General features: G+C 41.3%; 1 protein-coding gene across 1 annotated transcript in view; it reads right to left on the reverse strand.

Annotated features, from left to right (window-relative positions):
- GABRB1 (gamma-aminobutyric acid type A receptor subunit beta1) overlaps positions 1-22,393 on the reverse strand; it is a gene marked incomplete at its 3' end in the record, with an annotated part of 131,166 nt that overhangs the window by 13,933 nt on the left and 94,840 nt on the right. The window contains exon 5 of the mRNA XM_082281291.1: positions 14,402-14,484. Within this exon, the coding sequence (XP_082137417.1) occupies positions 14,402-14,484 (83 nt within the window). The remainder of the gene's footprint in view (positions 1-14,401; positions 14,485-22,393) is intronic.

Here is a 22,393-nt window from a genome sequence, read left to right on the forward strand (position 1 = left end):
CTAGACACTTACAAGGTATAAATTCTCCCTGGGCAGTCCATTCCCTGATGCAATAGGATTGTTGCTGTGTGAAGCCCTTTCCTTATGTGCTTTGCACATTGTTCTAGGTGTGTGAGAGGCATTGCTTGCTTTCATGGCTGACAATGGCCCACAGGTGCAGGAATTGGAGGCCCTCATGTTTCATAGGCCTTGACATGGCTTTTTCTAGCAAACTTGGGAGGAAGACAGTTGCCTGCAGGTTAAAGACAGCAATAGGTCTGAAGTTAGCTGAAGACAGATTGCTCCTTCTCCTTTTTCAAGTGGACAGTGGCTTTAAGTGAGGAGCTGTAGTGATGTAAATTAAGAAACCTTCAAGTGTGGAGCAGTACTAACTTCTGGCTAGCAGGCAATGAAAAACCCTTATTTTGGGCAGGAAATGCCTTAGCGTTCAAAATGGAAGAAAAGCTATTTCAGTGATAGGAAAAGTGGGTCTTGCCAGTACAGTGGCAAGTGTTAATGCTAGTTTGTTCACTGAACTTACCTGTACTGCCCAGGTATTCCCTCGGCAGATCTCTTCCCATGTAATCCTTTTCCCTCTGCGTGCATATCCATGTCACCAATTCAAATGCATACCTCTACTTCTGTGACAGAGAGCGCAGCACTCGCAACTGGACCCGGATGTCCGAACACAAATTTCATAAAAGTCAGATATCGCGGGCCTGCAGTATTTCAGTGATGTTGACATGGCTGTCACAGGGTGGGCGCGACGTGAACGGGGGAACGCGGGGCTGCTCCGGCAGCGCGTCCCGGGGCCGCGTGGGGACGCCCGCGCTCCGCGGCGGGGCCGGGGGTGCCGCGCTCCGGGCGGCCCCGGCGCGGGGGATGCGCGGGGGATGCGCGCGGGATGCGCGGGGAGCCGAGCGCGTCTGCTCCGTGCTTCTGGAGGGAGCATGGCCTCGTTTCTGGGCTGACATCCCTAGCAGTCTAGCTCGCTTAATCAAACAGTTTTCCCAGGAATTCTGAGTGTGGTTCTGTTGACCTAAATAATAAGTGACCGCTAAAATTTTACTTATTTATTTGTTGTATAATTAATAATGGTCCCTGAAAAATATTTGCTCTATTTAAGCCGTTTTTTGCTTGCTAGATTCTTTTCCATCTTCAAAACCACTACAAAACACATTTAATTGCCCAGGTCGAGATATAAAACTTCCTAGAAGATATTGTCTAGAAATGAAAATACAGCGCTTAATGTGCCAACACTTTTTTCTTTTTACTTCTAGAGCAGCAAGCTGAGAGTTCAAATGAGAACACTTGGTCAGAAGCACAACAGATCTAAAAAGTAACTATATACACACACGGCAAGAAATAAGTTATGTATAAATCTTGCTGTTCACAGAAAAAATATTTTAGAAATGTTGCTGACATTGTGATATAGCCAAGTTTAACAGTGTATGGGATGTCACCAGGCTGTTTTATTTTACATTGCAGCACTTATCTTCTCAAATACCTCTGGGATAAATGAGGATCTGTGTTACATTCACAAATACAAGTCATGGTTCCACTATCATTAGCAATTCAACAGAGATGTCCAAACAGAATCCCTTTTTCCTTCTGATTCTCCAGAGCAGGTAGCTCTGAAGCACCCAGCAGCCGGGTCTCTTCCTTTGGATCTAAATAGGGCTTTTCAAAAGACTACATCAATTCCATGTGCACAAATTAGTTGGCCTTGGGTAAGGACATGAGGCTGGACCCCAACCCTCTTCCATTACTCCCGGATTGTGCCTTTTGTAACAACTTAGTCTTTGTTGCTAAAAATGCTGTATTTTTTTGTTATTATTCCTATGATTATATTCAAACAGGAAGATAATGCATTTCTTCCACACACCAACAAGGCAGTCTGTACAGTGGTAAATGTATTGTACTATTCCAACTTAAATCTGACATGAATGGGGCACCACACATTTGAAGACGTGTTTTGGAAATCAATGTAACTACTTAACATTAAGGTGCTAGAACTGCTTGAAAAGGCTCCCTGCCACCTGTGTTTGAGTGTGTGTTTGCATCTGTACTGAGAAATGTTTTCTGTTTTCACTGGGGATATATATGTGTTGGAATTTAGCCTTAGCAACACTGGTCCAAATGAAAACTTGGTTAAACTGCTGGAGTACTAAACATTGTCAGTTATTTAAGAAGGCTTCTCAAATAAAAATAAATTTTATGTATGGGGCAATCTCCCAGTTGGAGACATAACTTCCTATTCATTAGAAGCAGAAAATAAATGTTATTACAGCACAGTCACTCTTGCAAGATCCTAATTTAGTTCAAAGAGTGAATTATGACCTTGCCTTCATTTGCAAGTACCTTTAATATTGGATCATTGTTACTTGTTATCATTTTTTGCCAATGAGACTGATACAAACCTGAAAGTCCTTTGGGAGAGAAATTGTTTGGTTTTGCTTAATATCTGTTTAATGGCTAACACAGCAGGACTTCTCTGTTGTCACTGTGCCTCAACAGAGGAAATGAAGGATTCTGCGTAAGTAGTCAAACTTGTATTGAAAATACCTTACCAGTTAATTTGGCTCCTTCTACTGGATTATGCCAGTGATGGCAAAGGACCTAAAAGCCTAAAATAAATATAATGCAACGCACAATCAGAAATACACATTAGTATGTTTTAGCTAGTACAGCTTTCATGTGCAAGAGCTCCTCCTGTAAGGCATGCTGGAATTTTATTTTGTGTCCTGTTCACTAGTAAGAATTTAATTCTCATTAGTGATTAAAAAAAAAAACAAACCCACCAAACTAAGGGATTATTAGGAAAAGGAAGCAAATGCAAAATTCTTTGTTTATGTTTCCATATACATTCCAATTCATGTTGTGCTATTTTGTGCAGTTTCCTTTCTTTGCCTGAAATAGCAATCTTAAGTTGGCTAGAAAGAAGGGCCATGAACATGATGAAGGACACACTTGATTCCAGTGAAGAAAGGACCTACCTGAGTCACGATTCTTAGCCTGGAGGTAAGGTGGCTGATGAAAAAAAAATCTCTGTAAGATCCTAAGTTAGCACGGTGAGCTTGAAGGGCACATGATTATTTACAGACCGTCAGACTTTCAGATGAAGAAAGTAGCAAATCATATGCCTAGTGGCTAGTTTGAAAGAAATAAAGGGAAATACAGCATGCAGATAAACTGCAGAACTCACTGTGTTCACTCAGGACACAAGCGTCCTGAGTTTATGCTTGTTCAAAAGGTGCCAGAGAATGACAATAAAAATCTATTTGGGTTGTTAAATACAATGATACTATTTCTGACTGGATGTAGCAAAGTTCAGAGTGCTTACTGCAGGTGTTTACTGAGGAAATATCAGCACGTGTCCTATGCTCTCTTCTAGCTTCATTGATATGTTCTGCTGGCCACTCTCAGAGACAAGATGGGCAAGATGGACATTTATCTAAGACAGTACAACAGTTAGGGGTCTGACATGTTCCAATGCAGCCTGATTTACCCATCTCATTTCTTTCACCTTTACAACACTTTTCTTTCATCACTGGAGTGATGCTTTTTATCCTGGTGTTAAGAACCTCTGACTCTACACATCTCCATGTAATTCCTGTAAATCAAACTGTGATTAAAAAGTATTGCTCATGCCCACACATTTGTGTAGTAATAAGAAACCTGCCCATAGTAGCTCAGAGGCTAAAATGTCATTGAAAACTCTGAAGTTCATTATATGCAAATCTTTAGTGCACAGTGCCAGTGATTCAAATTTGGACTTGAATAATTTTGATGGCCTATTGTCTAAAATTTTCTACCAATAATATATTGGTTTTAAAAATTTTTTTAGAGAGCAGATGAGAAGTATGTGTTTGTGACTGGTGTCCTCTTGTGCAGCTCAGATACTTGTGTAATTGTACATGTAATATGTACAGGTGCACAACTGCTGTCAACAGGTCAGCCCTGATACACACATCATATATCAGTTTCTACAGACTTTTAGCAAGTTTCTTATCTTGTAAGCTAGTTTGAGTGGCTCTGAAGCATGAAGGTTTAAAATGGCACTTTAGTTACTTTGGTAGTTACATCTGCTGAGGATCATTTTGTTTAATCGCTTCCACACTTCTCAGTCCTTTGCCTGGATCCTCTTCTTTTGTGGGGTTGAAACTACCGAAGTTCCGAAGTCACACTGTCGTGTTCTTGTCTAAAAACTAGTCAACAGTGATTAGAGCAGAAGCTATGCATGAAGAGGTTAACCTAAACAGTCTCCTTGCCTTGTGTGCCATTTCACTTGCTGGTAGTACCAGACTGTTCTTGAGAGCTTGGAGTTGGGAAGAGAGGGTTTCTTTCTTTCCAGTAGCAAGTGTCAGAAATCCCAGCCATCTTATCTTTCTTTCATTCTGAGATGCCTTTTTCCTGAATCTGTTTTGATCTTTCTCCTTCTCCCTTTCCTATTCTTCTTCTGAATGGACACTCTACTGGTTCCCAGCTGTATCTCAACTTCCAGAAAGGTGAATCAAAACTCCTGACCTCTTCTGGAGAGGTCTGCTTGCTTTTTTCCCTTTTTCATTTTTTTCTTCTAACCTTTATTCCCCTCTGGTTTGATAAGGAGGAAGAAGAAATCCATTTTCAGGAGAAGGAAAATGCAGACCACACATTGTTTCTACTCTAGTCCTGGCAGCACAGGCTGGGAGTGCTAGACTCAGGATGAAAGACCTCAACATGTTGACGGAGACCTGCTCTCTCCTGAAAGCCCCATGTTGCAGTCCTTCCCCTTGTTTGCTAACTCAAAGGACTTCCACACCTCCACATGAACCTGACTAAGGTAACTTGCTTGCAGTGCTGTTAGGAGCACATTTTATGTAGAATTTATAAATCCAATGCAAATCTCTTTTCACCCCCACCAGTTTCTTCCTTCCTCTTTCTTTCTCATTTGAGCTGCTGTACAATAGATGACTCTCATAGTCTGAGCCATAATCCTGGAAGGTTTTTTTTGACTTGAGTTGCTTTACAAAGTTAAAAAGGGAACAAAACTATTTATAAGCACATTATGTAAACATTAGCAACAGAGGTCCAGCTGCTTAGCATTCAATTAATTTAGTTCAGTCAATATTGCATGGTACACAGTTTTGTCTGCTCATATTGTAAACACATCTTGCCCTTGAGCACTTATTTCATTTGACTAATTAAGATCTACTTCTAAGTGCTCTCATTTTGTTGCCAGGCAGACTCGCCCAATTTTAGATACAGCTGTTGTACTTGGTGAAAAAGGCATTTGAAATCCACGTCCATCTGGTTGGTTCTCCAGTTTGTCAGGCCAAAACCTGCTCTTCTTTAAGGCAGCAGGGTCTCTGCTTTCCACAGGACTCAGACTGGAAATGAATCAGGACATTGTATTTTTATTGCTTATGCCAGCGTGTCTTATACAAGTATACATATTTCTGTGCAATATTATGTTCCCATCTGAGACAGTGAAAACTCTTTTAAAATTATAATTACTTAATTCAGGTGCATACAGTTTTTCAGAGAGGTAAATGTGGAGGTAAGTACAAGTCCACTGTACTCCGGCTTTTTATATAAATAGTGAGAATGAAGTTTTCATGGTGGTCTGCCCTTTCTTTTCTGATTTTCCTCCCCAGTGGGGGAAAAGGGGAGTGAGTGAGTGGCTGTTTCTACTCAGTTGTCAGCATGGTCTCACTTACTATTCTGACTGTATAAGTAGCTGAATTTTTAATTCATGAACAGTTGTAGAAAGATTTAAAGTTACACTGAGCTACATTAAAATTTTCATTCTGACAAAATTAAGAGCAATTCAGAGGAATTTGGCAATGCACATGCATTGTCCATGTACTCTACATTTTCTGTATGCATATTTTGCCAAAATAATTACACATTACTGAATTCATGTATTGTGCTGAGAAAAATTTCTTGCCTGAAAAATACCATGTTCCCTTGGGCAAAAACAGGCTGAGTTCAGAGAGGAGTGCAGTCCTGCACCAAGGAGATAACAAGGTGTCTGAGGTACTGCTATGATTGCCATTTTTTCTTAAGAGTAGGGGGTTTCTGTGACTAAAAGCATAGGCTAAAGTCAAGGAAAAGGCTTTTTGGGTGGTTAATGTACAACCTCTGCTTAGTATCTGCAGTTTTGTGTGGAGGGAAGCAGACATGCAGAACACACTGATTAATGGACTAATGTAAGGTCTAATGGAGGGGCAGGTGCTCCATGGAGGCAGACGGTCCCAGGTCTTAAAATCAAGAGATTCTGAATGGTTTCCTGTCTGCCTAATCTTGTTGACACATATTCCTGGCCAGAGTAAGTGTGTGAAATATTTAAATTACAGGTTCTGTTGCTTTGACCCTAAATATGAATACAAGTAAGGCAGTCATGGTCTGTGTGTTTTTGATTAGAAATGGTAGAAGTTTAAATGGCAGGGTTTTTTCCCTCAGGAAGAACTCTCCATAGGTAATTTAGTGGTCACAGAGAAACAGAATCACAGAAGCATAGAAGGGTTTGAGTTGGAAGGAACTCAGTTCCAACCCTCCTGTCATGGGCAGGGAAACCTTTCACTAGACCAGGTTGCTCAGAGCCCCATCCAACCTGGCCTTGAACACTTCCAAGGATGGGGCATCCACAACGTCTCTGGGCAACCTGTTCCAGTGCCTCACTACTCTCCCAGTAAAGAATTTGTTCCTAATATCTAATCTAAACCTGCTCTCTTTCAATTTGAAGCCATTACCACTTGTCCTGTCACTACATGCCCATGTAAAGAGTTCATCTCCAGCTCTCTTGCTGGCCCCCTTTAGGAGATTTGAGGCATTGTGTTTTGTTATTTGTATTACTGCAGTGTCAAGAAGCCACAGATATAGATCATGGCAGAGACAGGATGGGCACTCAGAAGATAATTTCTCAAGATTTATAATACCTGTAAATATAGATGCATTGGGGGCAAGGCTTCATTTTCACAAATTGAAGCAAATCCATGAGTACCAGAATCTTCCAGTTTGTTCTGGGTTTTTTTGCTTTTATACAACAATTTACACCTTGGCAGAAGACAATGAAATATATAAACTATACTTATGGCTGTAATATTCTAGGACAACTGTATTGTCTCAAATCACAGTATACCAGCTCTTCCAAGATTGTTATATTACCAGGTGGAAAGATTCTTTTTCCTTCAGCTCTGACTGCAGAAATACAGACTCATCTAAGAGCACAGCTGCTTCTGGACAAGTCAGCCCCTCCTCTACATGAATCCTAATTTTTTTTTAAAGCAACCTAAGCTTTTCCTTTTGCTGTTCCCCTGGCCTGAGGGGTCTCAGTGGCTGAAGACTGAGACTTGATGAGGCTGTGCTGGGAAGTGACTCAGCTCCAGCATTCCAGTCCTCTGTGGTCACCAGGGGATACCCTGGGTCACCTATTGGTACCTCTCAGGTTACTGAGATGACACTAAATGAGAAGAGCAGTTGGTGAAAATAACTTTGCATTCCTCTGTGTGCAATAGAAAAGTGCTTAAGATATACCAGGCTTTGCTAATTTCATGTGCTCATATACTGGAATTGTTGAATGTCAAATATTTGCTATCAAAATCTCTGCATCCATATAAAGACAAGCTATACATCTTTTTGAAAATAAAAAGACAAGCTCATATAGACTAAACTATCAGCATCTGAGTAACTTGTAAATTTGTGTGCAGTGTAAAAATACATTGTGAAAGTAACATAACTGATTTATAGTCTGCTGGGGAAAGAAATCTTTCCAAAGTGTGGAAACAGAGCAGTCACTGTGGCTTAACACCAGTGTGCTGTGAAGAATGAATTATTTTAGCTCAGCGGCTGACTTAAAAGATGAGTGGTAAGGAATGACACAAACTGAGCCAAAAATACATTTTAAATTTTGATGTGAAAAAAAGGAAACATGCAGTCCTACTTGGCTAATTTCTCAGTTTCAATATCAACAAGCTACTTGTGAATCTGCCTCTCAGAGAATCTAAAAAACAACTTGCTCAGCTTCACAGCTCTGTGCTAGTCTTTCTATTCCTGTGATGTTTAAATCTGCTGCTATGGATGTTCATGCTGTAACTTTAAAACCTCTCTTGTTTTGCTGCCAGCATGTTCTTTGCAGCTCGGAAGAATGGCATGTCAGAAGTTAATGTGGATCTACAGATTGCTGTGTGTGTGCAGAGTCTCCATGGGCGATCCTTCGGAGAGTGTATTTGCAATGATACGAGCTCAGTGTGTGTATTCTGCATAGGGTATATGGAGTAACCTAGGATCTGTTATCTGAGTGCCTCAAGAAATCATAAAGTGACTTTCAAATTGCAAAATGTCTTGGCCCAGAGAGCAGTCACTCTGCTATCCCAGTGGGCAGTATATGGGATAACCTTGGCAGCCTTTTGTGCTGATCTCCATTCCTGCCCTTGCTGGGGTGTTTCGTATGGTACTGTCTTGTTTGTTTTATGAGTGTGCTATGATAAAGTGTGCTATTCAGTGTCCTGCTGTTGCCTATTCTTTTGTTAGGCTTTGTGGGAGCTTGAATATGGCATTTGATCCAGGGGCAGAGTCTTTGTGAAGCAAGCTGTTTTGTGCATGTCATAGTGCAGGCAGCAATGGGAGTACAGCAGGCATGGATGGAGAACCACCTGCACACTGGTGAATTGTGAATGCTGTGAATGGGATGACATGCTAAGAACATCCTATCACTTATACCTGGCATATTAAGTGAAGATGGGCAGGCAGGAACCCTTCTGACTTTTCATTCAGATAGCATGCAGAAAGATGCACTGTTTGAATGATCTGAGTTTTTGAACCTCTCTCTCTCTCTTATTATTCCACCAAGTTTGAAAGAAATTTAAAGCTGAGTATGTATTTTAGAACAGTTAAAGGAATTGGCCAGAAGCAGAAGAGAGTTTTTATTCCCAGTGCTATGCTGTAACAACCAGAGACAAGTCAAAGTGGAGAAAATGAGGGTTTTTTTACCCAGGGTTTACAGGGCCCATGGGAAGCAACACATTCCAGAGAACAGGTTAATGGCTGGCAGGTCTCATGTGAGAGCAGGGGCAGTCTGGCAGGAGGGTGAGTGAGAGAAGCTCTTCATTTACAGATATGGCAAAACCTAAGCAACTGGTATGGAGGGCTGCACTCTTTAAGAACATCAGACGTGGAAGCTCTTAAAAAGGCACTGGGTTCATCATCCTTCCAGACTCTTTTTTTATTGGGAAGGAGCCTTGCAACCAGCTTTTAGAATACTCTGAACAACAAGCTCCTTTGAGAAGGGAGAACTTACGCTTTCTGTAGAAGTAATTTGATATGCTTGGTGAGAAGCAGGATGAGACCAGATGCCCTTTTAGTGGTTTTGGATACTTTAGGGAAAATACATAAGTGGATCCAGCTCAAAGCTCTTGCTGCCTCAGGTACCAGAACAGCAATATTCATTAGTGAATTTTTATTGCCAGGCATGAATAAATTACTAGATATCTTGTGCCTGCAGACAGGCAAAGGAAAAGCTGTATGGGAAAGCTTGGATTTAAGACAGGTTTTTCATCTCTAAAAAAATATCCCTATTTGTTTGAGATGTAGGTTCTTACATCCTTGGTAGCTCAAATGCAGTCATACCCTGGATCAATGCAATCTTGTCTCAAGCAGAGAGCTGTGTTAAATCTGTTCAAATCTCATTCTGTCAGATGGCTCTGTGCCAACAAAGGTGATAAGGAATGTTTAGGTATGAACTCAGTTGTTTTTTTTCTGGTGACAAACTATGTAGAGGTTCAAGTGGAGTATTTTATTGATTTATTGTAATATCACTCTAAGTTGGTTGCACTTTCATAGAAGCATTACAGATATTTAGTGTTAGATCTATTTCTATATGAAGAAGGGACAGCCATAAAAACTGGAATCAAAACAGAATTGCCATTTTTTATACTGTATCCAGCTGAATAAATCTTCCTCTTTTCCCTAGGAATCTCTGTTCAGGTTTCTGAGGGCTTGTTCAGTTCACCCATACAACTGTTTTCTAAGGGTGCTGCTGACAAGGCTAATGCATGGTTCAGTGTTGCTGTGTTGATCCCTGAATCATGCTGCAGCATTAACTGTTGTCATAGAGACACAGATTTTTGAGTCCAAAGGGACAGTTTTGATAATCAGCTCAGACCTGTTGTAAAACATATAGTAGCTTGCCAATAAGTAAATAATTTTGCCAAACTGGAGCACGGCTGGGAACTCCCTCTCCTGTGACAGTGAAACATTTCACTGAAGTTTGTGAGATGCTGTAAGTAAAACCCCAAATGGGAATTTAATTTATTGTCAGAGTGATGCTGTCGGCACAAATTTTTTTCAGATGAGTGAAAGCCAGGTGCAAACTTAGTCCACAAGATCCTGCTGTTACTGTGATACTGGCAGCCTCAGAGGGACAAAGAGTATTAGAGTAATAACAGTATTCTGTCTTACCCTCCAGGCAGTGCAGTGAGGTCAGCTCTTGTACTTGTAAAGAAGAGTGCTAGAGTGGGGCAGCTTTATGCAGTCAGAAGTCTCTGACAGACAATCTATGGGTGATATAATTGTAGCATTTTGATGCTACTGTCCCTGGTTGTTTGCATCCCCCTTCTGCTTTCTCCTTTATCAGTGTGTCTGCATCCATGCCAGTCCACAGCCTGTTGTGGCTGCTGCCAGGGACAGTGGACTTGTGCCAAGGCACCGGGTTCTGAACCACCGTAGCAGTTGTAGCCCTTGCCAAAGGCTACCTGATACAGCAGAACTAGCAGCTGGGGGATTTAACATCTTAAATTGCCAAGCTGACATCCATCAGAGCTCATGTGAGAGTGCCAAGCAGTCTGTGTAACCTCCAGCCAAGTATTAAGTCTCCTCTTTCCCAGTATATGCTAATCTGTGAGAAATGGATTGTTACAGATCCCAGCTCCGCTGATGAAGCAGTTCCAGTTATAAAATCCCTTGATTCTGTACACAGAAATTTCCAGTGGCCATCATGGTATTAGACACTGGAACAGGTGTAAAATGTCTGATATGGTCTCCCCATCTTCCACTGCAGAATTTGGAATAAGGTGAACGGGTTGGGTAAAGCTGTGAAAAATGTGTGTGAAGGAACATGTGCAGCCAAAATGCTCTCCTCCTAAATGTATACATTTCTCTCATTGTCAGCCACGCATACACAGCTTCTGCAGTCCTGTAAGATAGCTTCAGGAAAGCTGGAAATGCAATTTTTTTAATGAAAATAATCTGCTGGCTCAATATAGGCATGCATTATCCATGCCTTTGCTGTGCTGCTGGAGAGGTTTGATAATAGTGCAGTGTTTGATTCCTTGTGCTCTTTTCCATTCCTGTGTCACACAGCTGTTAAGCTGCTATTTGCAATGCCTGAAATTACTCACTGTTAAGTGTTATTAAGGAACAATTCTTATCACTTTAGATTTTCAGGGATGGTCTTTGGCTAATTACCACAGCATCCCTATGAGGTGAAATGGCTTCCTGCTCACAAGAAGTGTGATGCTCATCTATTCTTTGATAAATTAATCTGTGGGACTTCCTGGTTCCTCTGGAACATGCTCCTTCTGCAGCAGGAGTAAGTCACCCTTGAAAACACATGGGAACTCAAAAGACAGCCAGGTTGTGTGTGCTTCAGCATTGGTGCTCTGTGGCACTGCTGCACAGCTGTTGTGGATGCACTGGGAAGCACTCAGCTTTTGGAGGGGAAAATGTGTCTCTAGCTTGCTTATTTTAGAAATTGGGAAGCACCCTGGGACTTGCTGGGAAGCCACCTGCCTGCCAATGTTTAGGAATGAAGGAAATCCTGCAGCTCTCACATACAACAGTACTGCTCTGGAAGCTGGTGCCACATGGGTTAAACCATATAACAGTGCACAGTAAAAAAAATAAACAAAACCACTTCCCAGTGCTTTGAAAATTGTTTGACAGTGCACATACTCACAGTATCTGTCTAGTGGTGAGAAATGCTGCTTGCTATTGCACAGACTTGCTTAGTGATTTACAGACTAGCTTAGTGATTACAGCACCACCTTCCCTTTTATTTAGGGAACAGTTCTGTCCTGGGATTTATTTAATTTCTGTCTGTCCCAAAATTGATGTGGATAAGGCTTTCTATCAAAGGGATATTTTTTTAACCAAAAAAATGCTAGCAGTTTTATTTTCATCCTAGCTTTGTGAACATTTGTATACTGGCACAATAGAAACAGAAGAGAAGCACAATAGCTGACGGGTGATGCAGGAGCTGGAAGGAGATCTTGAGGGTGGGAGTCTTATAAATTGGTTCTGTCATGGAAGCAAATGCCACATGCCTAATATACATGGCATGAGCAGAGAAGCCGTGGTCATGGTTATCACCTCTGTATTCACCCTTTTCCATTTTGCCCCCTCATTATTTCAAGGGGGTTAGTGGGTACTACTAAATGCAGAGTACTCTTCAGAACTCTATTCTTCCAAGTATGATCAGTAATTTTCAAGAGTTTTAGACATGCAGATGAGAAGAACTGTGGTAGAATAGAAGGTATATTTTAGGTGGAGAATTGTCAGACACCACTGCCCCTGACACATCTACTCCCTGTGGGCTTCCAGTAGCAGGTAAGCACATCTGTGCTTTTGGAAAATAATTCAGTTGTTAGTAGAACTGACCTAAATACTCATGAGAAGTAATTCACTCTCCAATTTTGACCTGTTGCAAATTGTGATCAGCTCAACAAGTCTTAACGTATCAACATATGTATCTCTGGAGACATGAATTATTTATACAAGTGTTCAAAAGGTCTGAAAAGCAATTTTCTTTTGGGCACGTGTGACTGGCCACATGAGCGTCATGGTATTCTCTCATCCCTGATTGTGTTAGCATTTTAATTACTTATTCCATCTGATGCCAATTTTGATTCTTGGTGAGGTCTCAGTAGTAGTACTAACTCCATTCTCACTGATCATTTATCCCTACAAAGCTTCATTTATGTGAAAGCTTGTGAAAAATAGGTATAAACCAGTAAAATGTTCCATTAAGCCAGTAAATAGTTTCATTATTTGGGCTGCTAGCTGATAAATGCTAATGTACTTTCACCATCTTCAGTCATGACTGAGCTGGGGACTACAAATCAACTACCTCCCAACAAATAGACTAAGGTATGAGTTCAATATGAAGGCAAAGTCAGTATCATCAACCATTTCGGTTGCAGTGCTATTATATTTATATCCATTTCCTCTGCTAATCAGGTAGCAAAGTGACTGAAGAGAAGCATTATGCACTTTATTTTGAAAATCAAGATATGACTCATTCTCCAAAAGCATCCATTACATGCCTTAGTAAGTTCAAGCTGGAAGATGAGCCAAGCAGCAGCAAGCAACATCAAGAAAACTGTGTTGTGCCAAAAAAAGGCAGGGGACTGCAAAGCCCAAGTATGGGATGACAACCATGCATCTTAACAAGCAACTTCTTAGGTCCTGTAAAGTGGTGGACTATGATGTTGCAGTGGGGATTACTGGTACATGTATAAGACAGAGAGGCCTGTGGAAAAGAATAGGGACTGATTCTTGATAGAAGTTTCAGAGATGTTTATTCTCCAGCCACATGGCCAGGGGACTGCCGAAGAACTGTTGCAATCACGGGAACACCAAACAACCAATGGGGAACAGGATTCACCAGGGAACAGGGAAACCCCGTGTCTCCCCCCCAGGGTCCCCCTCCCCCTGGACCCCATGCCAGGGGGGAGGAACCCCAGCACTATGACACTTGGACCAAGTTTTGAACTAGCAGAAAGTGACTGGGGAGATCAGCAGCATGATGGGAAACACTGGAAAGGGAAGCTACATGGCCAGCATAATAAAGATTCTTTCCAAAAACCTTCACAGGCACTTCTCTAAAAGCCACCATCATAAAATATATAGAGATGGTGTTAATAACAAAAATTTGTAAGTGCACGCCTTGTTCCCCTGCTCATGGAAGATGATAACAAAACTCTCATTAACCTTGGTGCTGAAGGATCAAGTTGTTTCTTTTTATAACTTCCAAAAGATTTGGTAACAGCAATTGGTCAGTCCCGCCCCCGCCACGTGGGACGGATGTCAATCTTGATGTTAGAGATGCAAGTGCTGAGATGAAGTAATTAATCCAGGTTCAGCAGTGATTAGGCACTGAAGATGGACAGTGCTTGATTGCTGTCCTCTGAATTAATCTTCAAAAAATGCTCTCCTCCCTTCCTTGACAAGAGATTTTGAAAGACATCTTATAAGCTTGGATCAACCAATATTGTGAATGAAACACATTTTGGCTTATGTATTACAGAAATACATTTAGTCCGTTCAGTGTGCAAGCTCACTGAACACACAGTATTTGTACAACTTGTTCCTGTTTTGCCTAACCTGAGAATATAATTCAATTCTCAGCTGTCATTTGGCCAACCCCTTCCCTCCAGTAACTTACAACTTTCAATTTCTAGTGTGCAGTTTTGTTCATCCAGAGGATATCTGCGTAGATCCATCATGCAGGCAGCTGTTGTTGTGATCCTGTAAGAGAAGGGTGAAAAGAATAATGAGACTTGAAACCACATTTTACTTGTCTGAGACGGCAAGATTTTCTATAATGGGCTTTCTGTTTGTTTAAATACAGAATGGTATGCACATGGATTCCTGGCACGCAGTCTTCATACAGCTTTTAAACATGATTAATTTATGCCACACAGTATAATGGTTACACCATAAAGCATAAGACCATATGCTGAATATTGTGGAGAAGGATTTTGACTCAAAAGTTTATGTGTAAAAGTGTACAGTGTTTTGAAGAACATTCAGTGAGATTTCTACTTGGACATCTTATTTTTAATGTTCCTAATTCAGACATCTTCAAATGGTTTAGCCAATTGTTTTATTTATAACTCATACTGCTGATATCTTTCTTTTTCCATTTCGTTGTCAGTTACTGCTGTTTTAATTTTGTCTGATAGGTGTGTGCATTTTCATCCATGCTGTGGAATACCTGGTAATACCTTATTCATTATTTTTATGGTTTCATAATCAGTTTATCATTAGCTATGATAATTGCACATCACCTCTTAAAAATAGCATGAGGCAATCAAACACTAGTGAAATATAACATTGTACGGTGGCTACTTCATGAACATTGAGAGTAACTAAGATTGCCGGCTGGGTGTTTCAGATCCTTACTTCTCCTAGAGGGCATATGAGTTGATATTTGGTCCCTAAAAGTATTCTACATAGCCTAACACCTTTTGCAAGGCAGTTCCTCTCCTTTTGTTAGACCATAAATCACAAGAGCATCTGAGAAAATACTTGCTGATAAGCCTGTGACTGTGTGGGAGGAAGGTTAAATGACTTCATGAGGATAGGGGTCTAATTTTAGCTTCTTTTAAAGGTCCCTTTGAGAAAGACAATTAGATCAGTCTTTTCAAACTCACAAAAGTGAGTTATCACCTTCATTTGCTTTATTTATTTATTGGTGATAGATGGGTTCTTAAATGCTTATAAAACTTTTGAAGTTGTGAATGGGCAAACTTAGCTTGTAATTTTACTGGTGTCTCTCTCCTTCTCTCTCCAATGACTTCTACCAGAGAAAGGCAGATGACCTCTTTTCTTGATCTGGATTTGGTCTTGTTGTTCCAGTTCCATGTTAATGAATACCAGAGGAACACATCTGGAGATTTTACTTTTGATGTGCTGAAAGTCAAGCACACTTACATGCTCTATTGGGGGGATAATCCTTGCTGTCACTGAACTGACAGAATTTAAAAGGGGAAAAAATGCCACATGCTTCATTACTGTGACATGCTTCAAAATTTCCTAAGTCTACAAAATCCATCTGTCATATCTAGTATAAGGAACTTCTAGCAAGGGCTGTAATGAGAACCAGTCCATGAAACTACTCTGGAAAACTGTGTAAAATACCATGAAAGTGATACATTTATACTTTTCTTCAGGCTGATTTTGTCACATTAAACAGAAATGCATGTGTCTGAACAGGCATTTGTGATAAAAATTCATTTGCCGTAGAGAAGGTCTTCATCAGTGGTAGGACCTCCTTTAGATTAGCCATGTACCCACTATACCTTACTGAGAGGCATTGAGAAGACATGCAGTACTCCTTTGTCAGACACCTGCTTAATAATGCTTAAGATCACACATAATGATACACTAACATTAGTCACGTTAAATGCTTTTTAATGAAGGTTTCATAGGGAAACGTTTTGTTCCCAATTAATAAACTGGCCTTTATGGTAATACAGCTCACCCCTATGAACGGGAGTGTTTTCTAAACCACTGTGGTGAGGTAACACTCCCCCTGCCACCTACTCAGGCTGCTCTGTGATCTCAGGAACTCCCACTAGCCTTGGCTTTTGAGCAATGAGTTGAGTGGTGAAGCTTACCTTGACCATGCCAGAAATACTTGCATGGCTAAGGTGGGCATGGCACTGTCTGTACCAGGGACTTCTGTTGCATCCCCAAGGAGGGGAACAAGAGATAATCAGTCATCCTCTGACAGTCTTGGAACATTATTTACCTGAATTGTAGCCTGAATGGAACAGTACCATTGTTACTGACCCTTTTAAGAACTCCAGTAATTACCAGCTTGGATTACAGTCGGGATAGAAATTCATGACTAAAGCCACACATTTTGTGACCCTCTAAGCATCTGTTCAAAGAGAGGCCCTTTGAGCTCTTCTGGACTGCAGTGGATGCACCCCTCTCTTACAGGGACACCTGTCAGAGCTTTCCTATATTTGCGGAACCATCACTGAAAACTCAAGGTGGGACCTGCACTGACACCCCCATTCCCTCCTCAAGGCTCTAGCCTCACCCACAGAGAAATAACAAGGCATCTAACATTAGTATTTCATTGGATTTGAGGGTAATTTTTAACAGGTATATCTTTGCAAATTTATATAGACACAGCCATTGTGTCTGTACATGTTTGAGTGTGTGAAGTGACTGAAATACACTATAGCAAGTATAGCATGAATGTTGACATCTTGGATCTACAATTAAGGCACTGTTGTAGCTGTAATAAATTCTACTGAATCCTTTTATAGATAGTAAATTAGTTGTTGCAGTGGGGATACTGCAACATGCATATATCAAACCAGGAGTCCCGTGGAAAGGAAATATATATGGACAGACAGATTCTTGCTAGATGTTTCAGAGATGTTTATTTCTCCAGCCGCATGGCCGGGGCTCTGCCCAGGAACTGTTCCAGTCACCGCACCGAGGGTCCTTCTGCCCACGCAGGGAACACAAACCAACCCATGGGAACGAGGCTGAGCAGGGGCAGGGAAACCCCGTGCCTGTGCCCTCAGGGCCCCTCTCCCAGGGCTACACGGCAGGGGAGGGACCCCAACACCTCACCCGTTTTATTTTAATAAAAGGAGAATGAAAACAACTGGATAAACATAACAAGAACAGTTTCAAGACAAAACAAGCCACCCTCCTGAGCCTTTAAATGTCCAATCAGATTCTGTGGAACATCTTAGGGCTGACAGAAGGGAGACAGAACTCTCTGAGCATGCTTTGTGGGGAAACTGAGGCAGGAGAGGGTTTAACTTCTTCCCTCCTCCTTTTCATCCCCCACTCGGCATTGGAAAGGGATTTTTGGGGAAACAATTGGCACAAGCATGGTTTTGTGAGGGAAACCATGGATGAAAAAACAGATTAGGAATACACTGGGGGTAATAGGACATAGGGTAAAAGGGAAAGGTGGGATTAGGAAAGGGAGACTGTAGGGGGGGCTTACAATGAAGATATTGTCTAACATGACTACGATTTTTTGCATATATACTGCCTTTTACAGGAACACCATCAGGCCCAGTGACCTGCGATGCTTGTAACCCTTTTCTACCTCGTATAATTTTGAATTCCACGACTTCTCCATCTCCCAAGCTTGGGATGCATTTTTCAGGGTTATTCTTTTTAATAGCAGTTCTATGCACGAATATGTCTTGCTGGTTGTCACACCTTGTTATAAAACCATAATTTTGCTTAACATTATACCATTGTACTATCCCTAAGATCTTAGCTACTATGATTTTTTCCTTTTTCCGAGTGGCTGCTGTTTTCTGTCTCGCTGCGTCTTTGCTCTCTCCTTCGGTCGCTCCCGTGTTGGAATTGTCGGAGCTGCTGGTGCCTGAGCGCTCTTCCCGGGGTCGCGTTCGGGGCTGCGCGGGCCGGGCCGGGCCGGGCCGGGCCGCTCAGTTCTCCGTGCGTCGCCTCCTCTGGTCGCAGCTTCGCTGCCGCTGCCAGGCGCTGCACCCACGTCTCGGCCGGGCCCCCGAGTGACGACTCCCCCGCGCTCCGCTCCAGCGCGCGTCTCGGCTGGGCTCGGCTCCGCTCCACCGCCACCGCCGCCAGCCGCTGCCCGCACGCCGCCCCTCTCGGTCGGGCGTTCCCGGGGCTCGCTCCACCACGCGCTGTGCTGGGCCGGGCGGGCACCGCCGGGTCCCGCCGCTCCCGCCGCGCCTCGCTCCGCCACCGACACTGCGGCTCGCGTGGCTCCGCCCGCACGCGGGAACTGCCTCGCTGCTGCTCGCAGAGCGCTCGGTGCACGGGGCCTGGGCCGCACGGTCCCTGAGCCAGGCTTCCCTTCACCAGGACACAGCTGACATTGCTCAACAGTCTCGGTAACTAAATAATATTCACGAAAATATTCTTCCATCGGCATATATTTTGACTCCAATATTAACTGTGTCCAAACGGTTTTCCAAAAGCCCTTGGTAATAATTAAATCCCAAAAAACATAGAGAAAGTTCTTAAACAACCATGCCAGGAAGTGTTTCAGTTCTTTTTGAGCTTGAATCAAGCTAAAATTTACAAATCGTTGTTCAAGAATCATTTTAAGATAAATGTCCATATGCGGCTCTGAGAGCCAAGAGTCTTCCCACGGTTCCTCCATAGTTTAGATATGGAACAGCAAAACAAAACCAAGAAGAGGAATCCAAAGTTTCCAGGGTTTACTCACACAAATCAGTCGCTTAGGGATCGGGGATCGTTCTGCTCACAATTCTCCACCATTATGTTGCAGTGGGGATACTGCAACATGCATGTATCAAACCAGGAGTCCCGTGGAAAGGAAATATATATGGACAGACAGATTCTTGATAGCTGTTTCAGAGATGTTTATTTCTCCAGCTGCATGGCCGGGGCTCTGCCCAGGAACTGTTCCAGTCACGGGACCCGAGGGTCCTTCTGCCCGCGCAGGGAACACAAACCAACCCATGGGAACGAGGCTGAGCAGGGGCAGGGAAACCCCGTGTCTGTGCCCTCAGGGCCCCTCTGCCAGGGCTACACGGCAGGGGAGGAGACCCCAACAATTAGTTATGTTAAATTAGTTATTAAATGCTGCTAAATCCTTTAGACTAAACTGTATGGGACTGAGATTGTAGTCCTAGACTCTCAGAAGTTTAGCAAGCAAGGAGGCTCTTTCTGAACCTCATGGCTCAACAGGAATCATGCACCCTCTTCTGCACCCTTACACTTTTGTCTGCCTGATCTCTGTGTATATAATTCTAAACTGATTCTAATCTGATTTTCATTAGTATGCTTCATCTATGTAGTAAGTAACAGAGTAAACCTTTCCAGAGCACTTTGTGAAGCTGTACTTCCACGAATTTATATTAAACCTGCTTTTGCTAATATATTTGACAGCGATTTTTTGAGTAATCTTAACCACCCATTTGTGATAATCAGTTTGAGTGGCCAATTATTCCTTATGGCAGGGTATCTGTACTACTGACTTCTGCAGTTTTGCATATTTTATGTAAGTTACATTAGCAACAGCAATTAGCTATTTTTATATCATCAATGCAAATTGATAGTGCAGTAGTAAATAATGTGATTGTTTATATCTGAAATTTAAATATTCTATGTAATTTTTTTCCTGACATTGTAATTCTGACAACTGTATTGTCTTCTCCACCAGCCTGCCAACACAATATGGTCCCTCCTAAAGCTGGAGGTGCTTAAAATTTATTGGGAATCTTAGGCTTCCTTGAAAATAGCTACTTGTAATTGCAGGAGTGCTTCAGGATTTAGCAACCCTCATTACCTGTAGTTCATAAACCTGCCTTTCAAGCATGTTTCTCACTCTTGATAGAGCTCAGCTGTGTAAAATTGCTAATGGCATTATGTTCTGGATAACCACAAAACTTATTTAAGCAGATAAATTAAACCCAGATATAGTAATTGCCGTCTTGATGAAAAAAAAAAAAAAATCAAATATTTTATTATAAATAGAATAAAATCCCAGACCTGCTAGTGATTGCACTCTCTCTGGGTGGAGAGAGTAACTGATGGCTTGCACGTGCACCAGAAGCTTAAAAATAAAGACATTCAAATGCAGAATACATGGGTGTAATGGCAGGAAGGGAAATGCAATACTCTGAAGATAGGGCAAAGCTGCAATAAATCTGTGTTCAAGAGGATTAGACCTCTAAGTTCCTTGGCACAAACAATTTGTGGCAATGGCAGAATATCAGGAGGCTCTGTAAATTTTTAAGTGGAGGATTAATCCTATACTTGAAGCAGAACTATTTATATCTCAAAGTAGGATATGTTTCTCCCAGACTTTCCATTCTTAAAATACATTTTAAGTTCAGGTGTTGGGGTTAACTTCTTTTGTTTGTACAGTGTATTTTATTCTACTCTCCTTACATTCTTTAGGTTCATTTGGATAAAAATGCTAAAAATGGCATTATGCAAAGAAGACAAGCAGTTAGGTGGAGGTATATCATTATGCTACTTAATTTCACTCATGTCAGTACTCAGACATTCTGAGATGGAATGAAGTCTGAACTGCCAACAAGCAAGCTAAATAGTACTTGCATAAAAGCAAAATTAACTGATTTATTTTTTTTAAATTTTGGCTTGGGGTTCAAGTTATTTGATCCATGGCTTAGCTTTTACTTTGATGCCTTACTCTCTGAATATCATATTCTTACTGTATAGTCAAGATATTTTTTGCTAAAAATAAAATTCTATGAAAAAAACCCACTGATGCCCATTATTTGAAAAACTGACTTCCTTAAGTAGTACTGTCAGAGATTTCCCTGCAGAGCAGCAGGTTTTGTAGGAACAAATAGGAAAGCTTAATATTTTGAGTTAAATCATCAATGAGCAGTTAAAGTAAGTTCAGAAGGAATACAGGAATTGGATTTATAGTTCCGTACTTAGATAATTTCCTCAACATGCTCAAAAAGCTGGTCCTCAATTCTTGGACAAGAAATAAACACAATATTTAAGTCACCAATAACAACTAAATGTGAAGATGATCAGAGCTAAACAATGCAAATTCTATTGTGAAATGTTTCCTTCATTTGGAGGGCAGGTATCAAATTTTAATATGTTTGTTCTTTTTCTGTCAGTCAACAGAGCATAAATTATAAATGTACATGAAGATATGAACTGGGATGGACTAATTTTTTTTCCTTAAAAGCTAAATAAAAACTTCAAATCAAATAAGGAATAACCATGCTTCTCTTAACCACTGTAATGCTAGGGCTCTAGTACATGCTGGAAGTAGACTTTCATATTCCAGGTATAAAATTGCTTTTATTAAATCAGTGTTAATTTAACTTCAGTGGTATCAGGGAACTTAGTCCCCTAGCAACATCAGAACCCAGATCCATATCCCTGGTGTAATTGTTCTAATTTTTCTGAAACCTGGAAGAATCTTGATGTTGAAGATTTAGTGGGATGTTTTGTAAGGAGAGTTATTCAAGGAATAGAGGAAGGCAGAAAAAAATGTACATTTATTCTTCAAACTTCTTCTCTGTCCAGGCCATTAGTAAAAGGTTTACAGGTAAGATACCTGCTGATAGCATAAATTTCCAAGCACAGCCTGAGTGTTTGACCCTGGGAGAAATGTCATCTCTGCACCTGAAAACATGCCCAACTTCTAGTGCCTGGAACAGCCTACTTGCAGGGTGTACATTGAGCATCAGCATTACTGGTTTGGTATTAGGTATTTTATATAATGTAGTGTGATCTTGGGAAATCTGTGTTCAACAGTCTGTGTGTTGCTTGTGTGGACAAGTTCCATTAAAGTCTATTAAATTCTTTAAAAAAAGAAGTTATGAGTACTAGTAAAATTAGCAAGGGCCAAAAGGTGATTAAATAATAATGCTTTCACAGATCTCATTAGAAGCGGAGAGAAAATTTGCAGTATTGGGTCCTGAGCAATATTGGGTCCTAAGCCAAAATTTGCAATATTGGGTCCTTAGTTTTAGATATGAGTACATGATCATGTGGAAATTTTTTTTTTTTAATTAGAAAACTATTATAGTTTAGCTAATTTTACCAGTAGGACATATATTTGTGACTCCAGGGTGACAAGTTGTCAACTGCTAGGTCACTGCTGTAGACTGCATACTTTGAGATAACACTCAAGTTTATAAGGAAAGCTTTTGTATGGATT

The sequence above is a fragment of the Coloeus monedula genome (assembly GCF_965178545.1).
Source record: "Coloeus monedula genome assembly, chromosome: 5".
Lineage (NCBI taxonomy): Eukaryota > Metazoa > Chordata > Aves > Passeriformes > Corvidae > Coloeus > Coloeus monedula.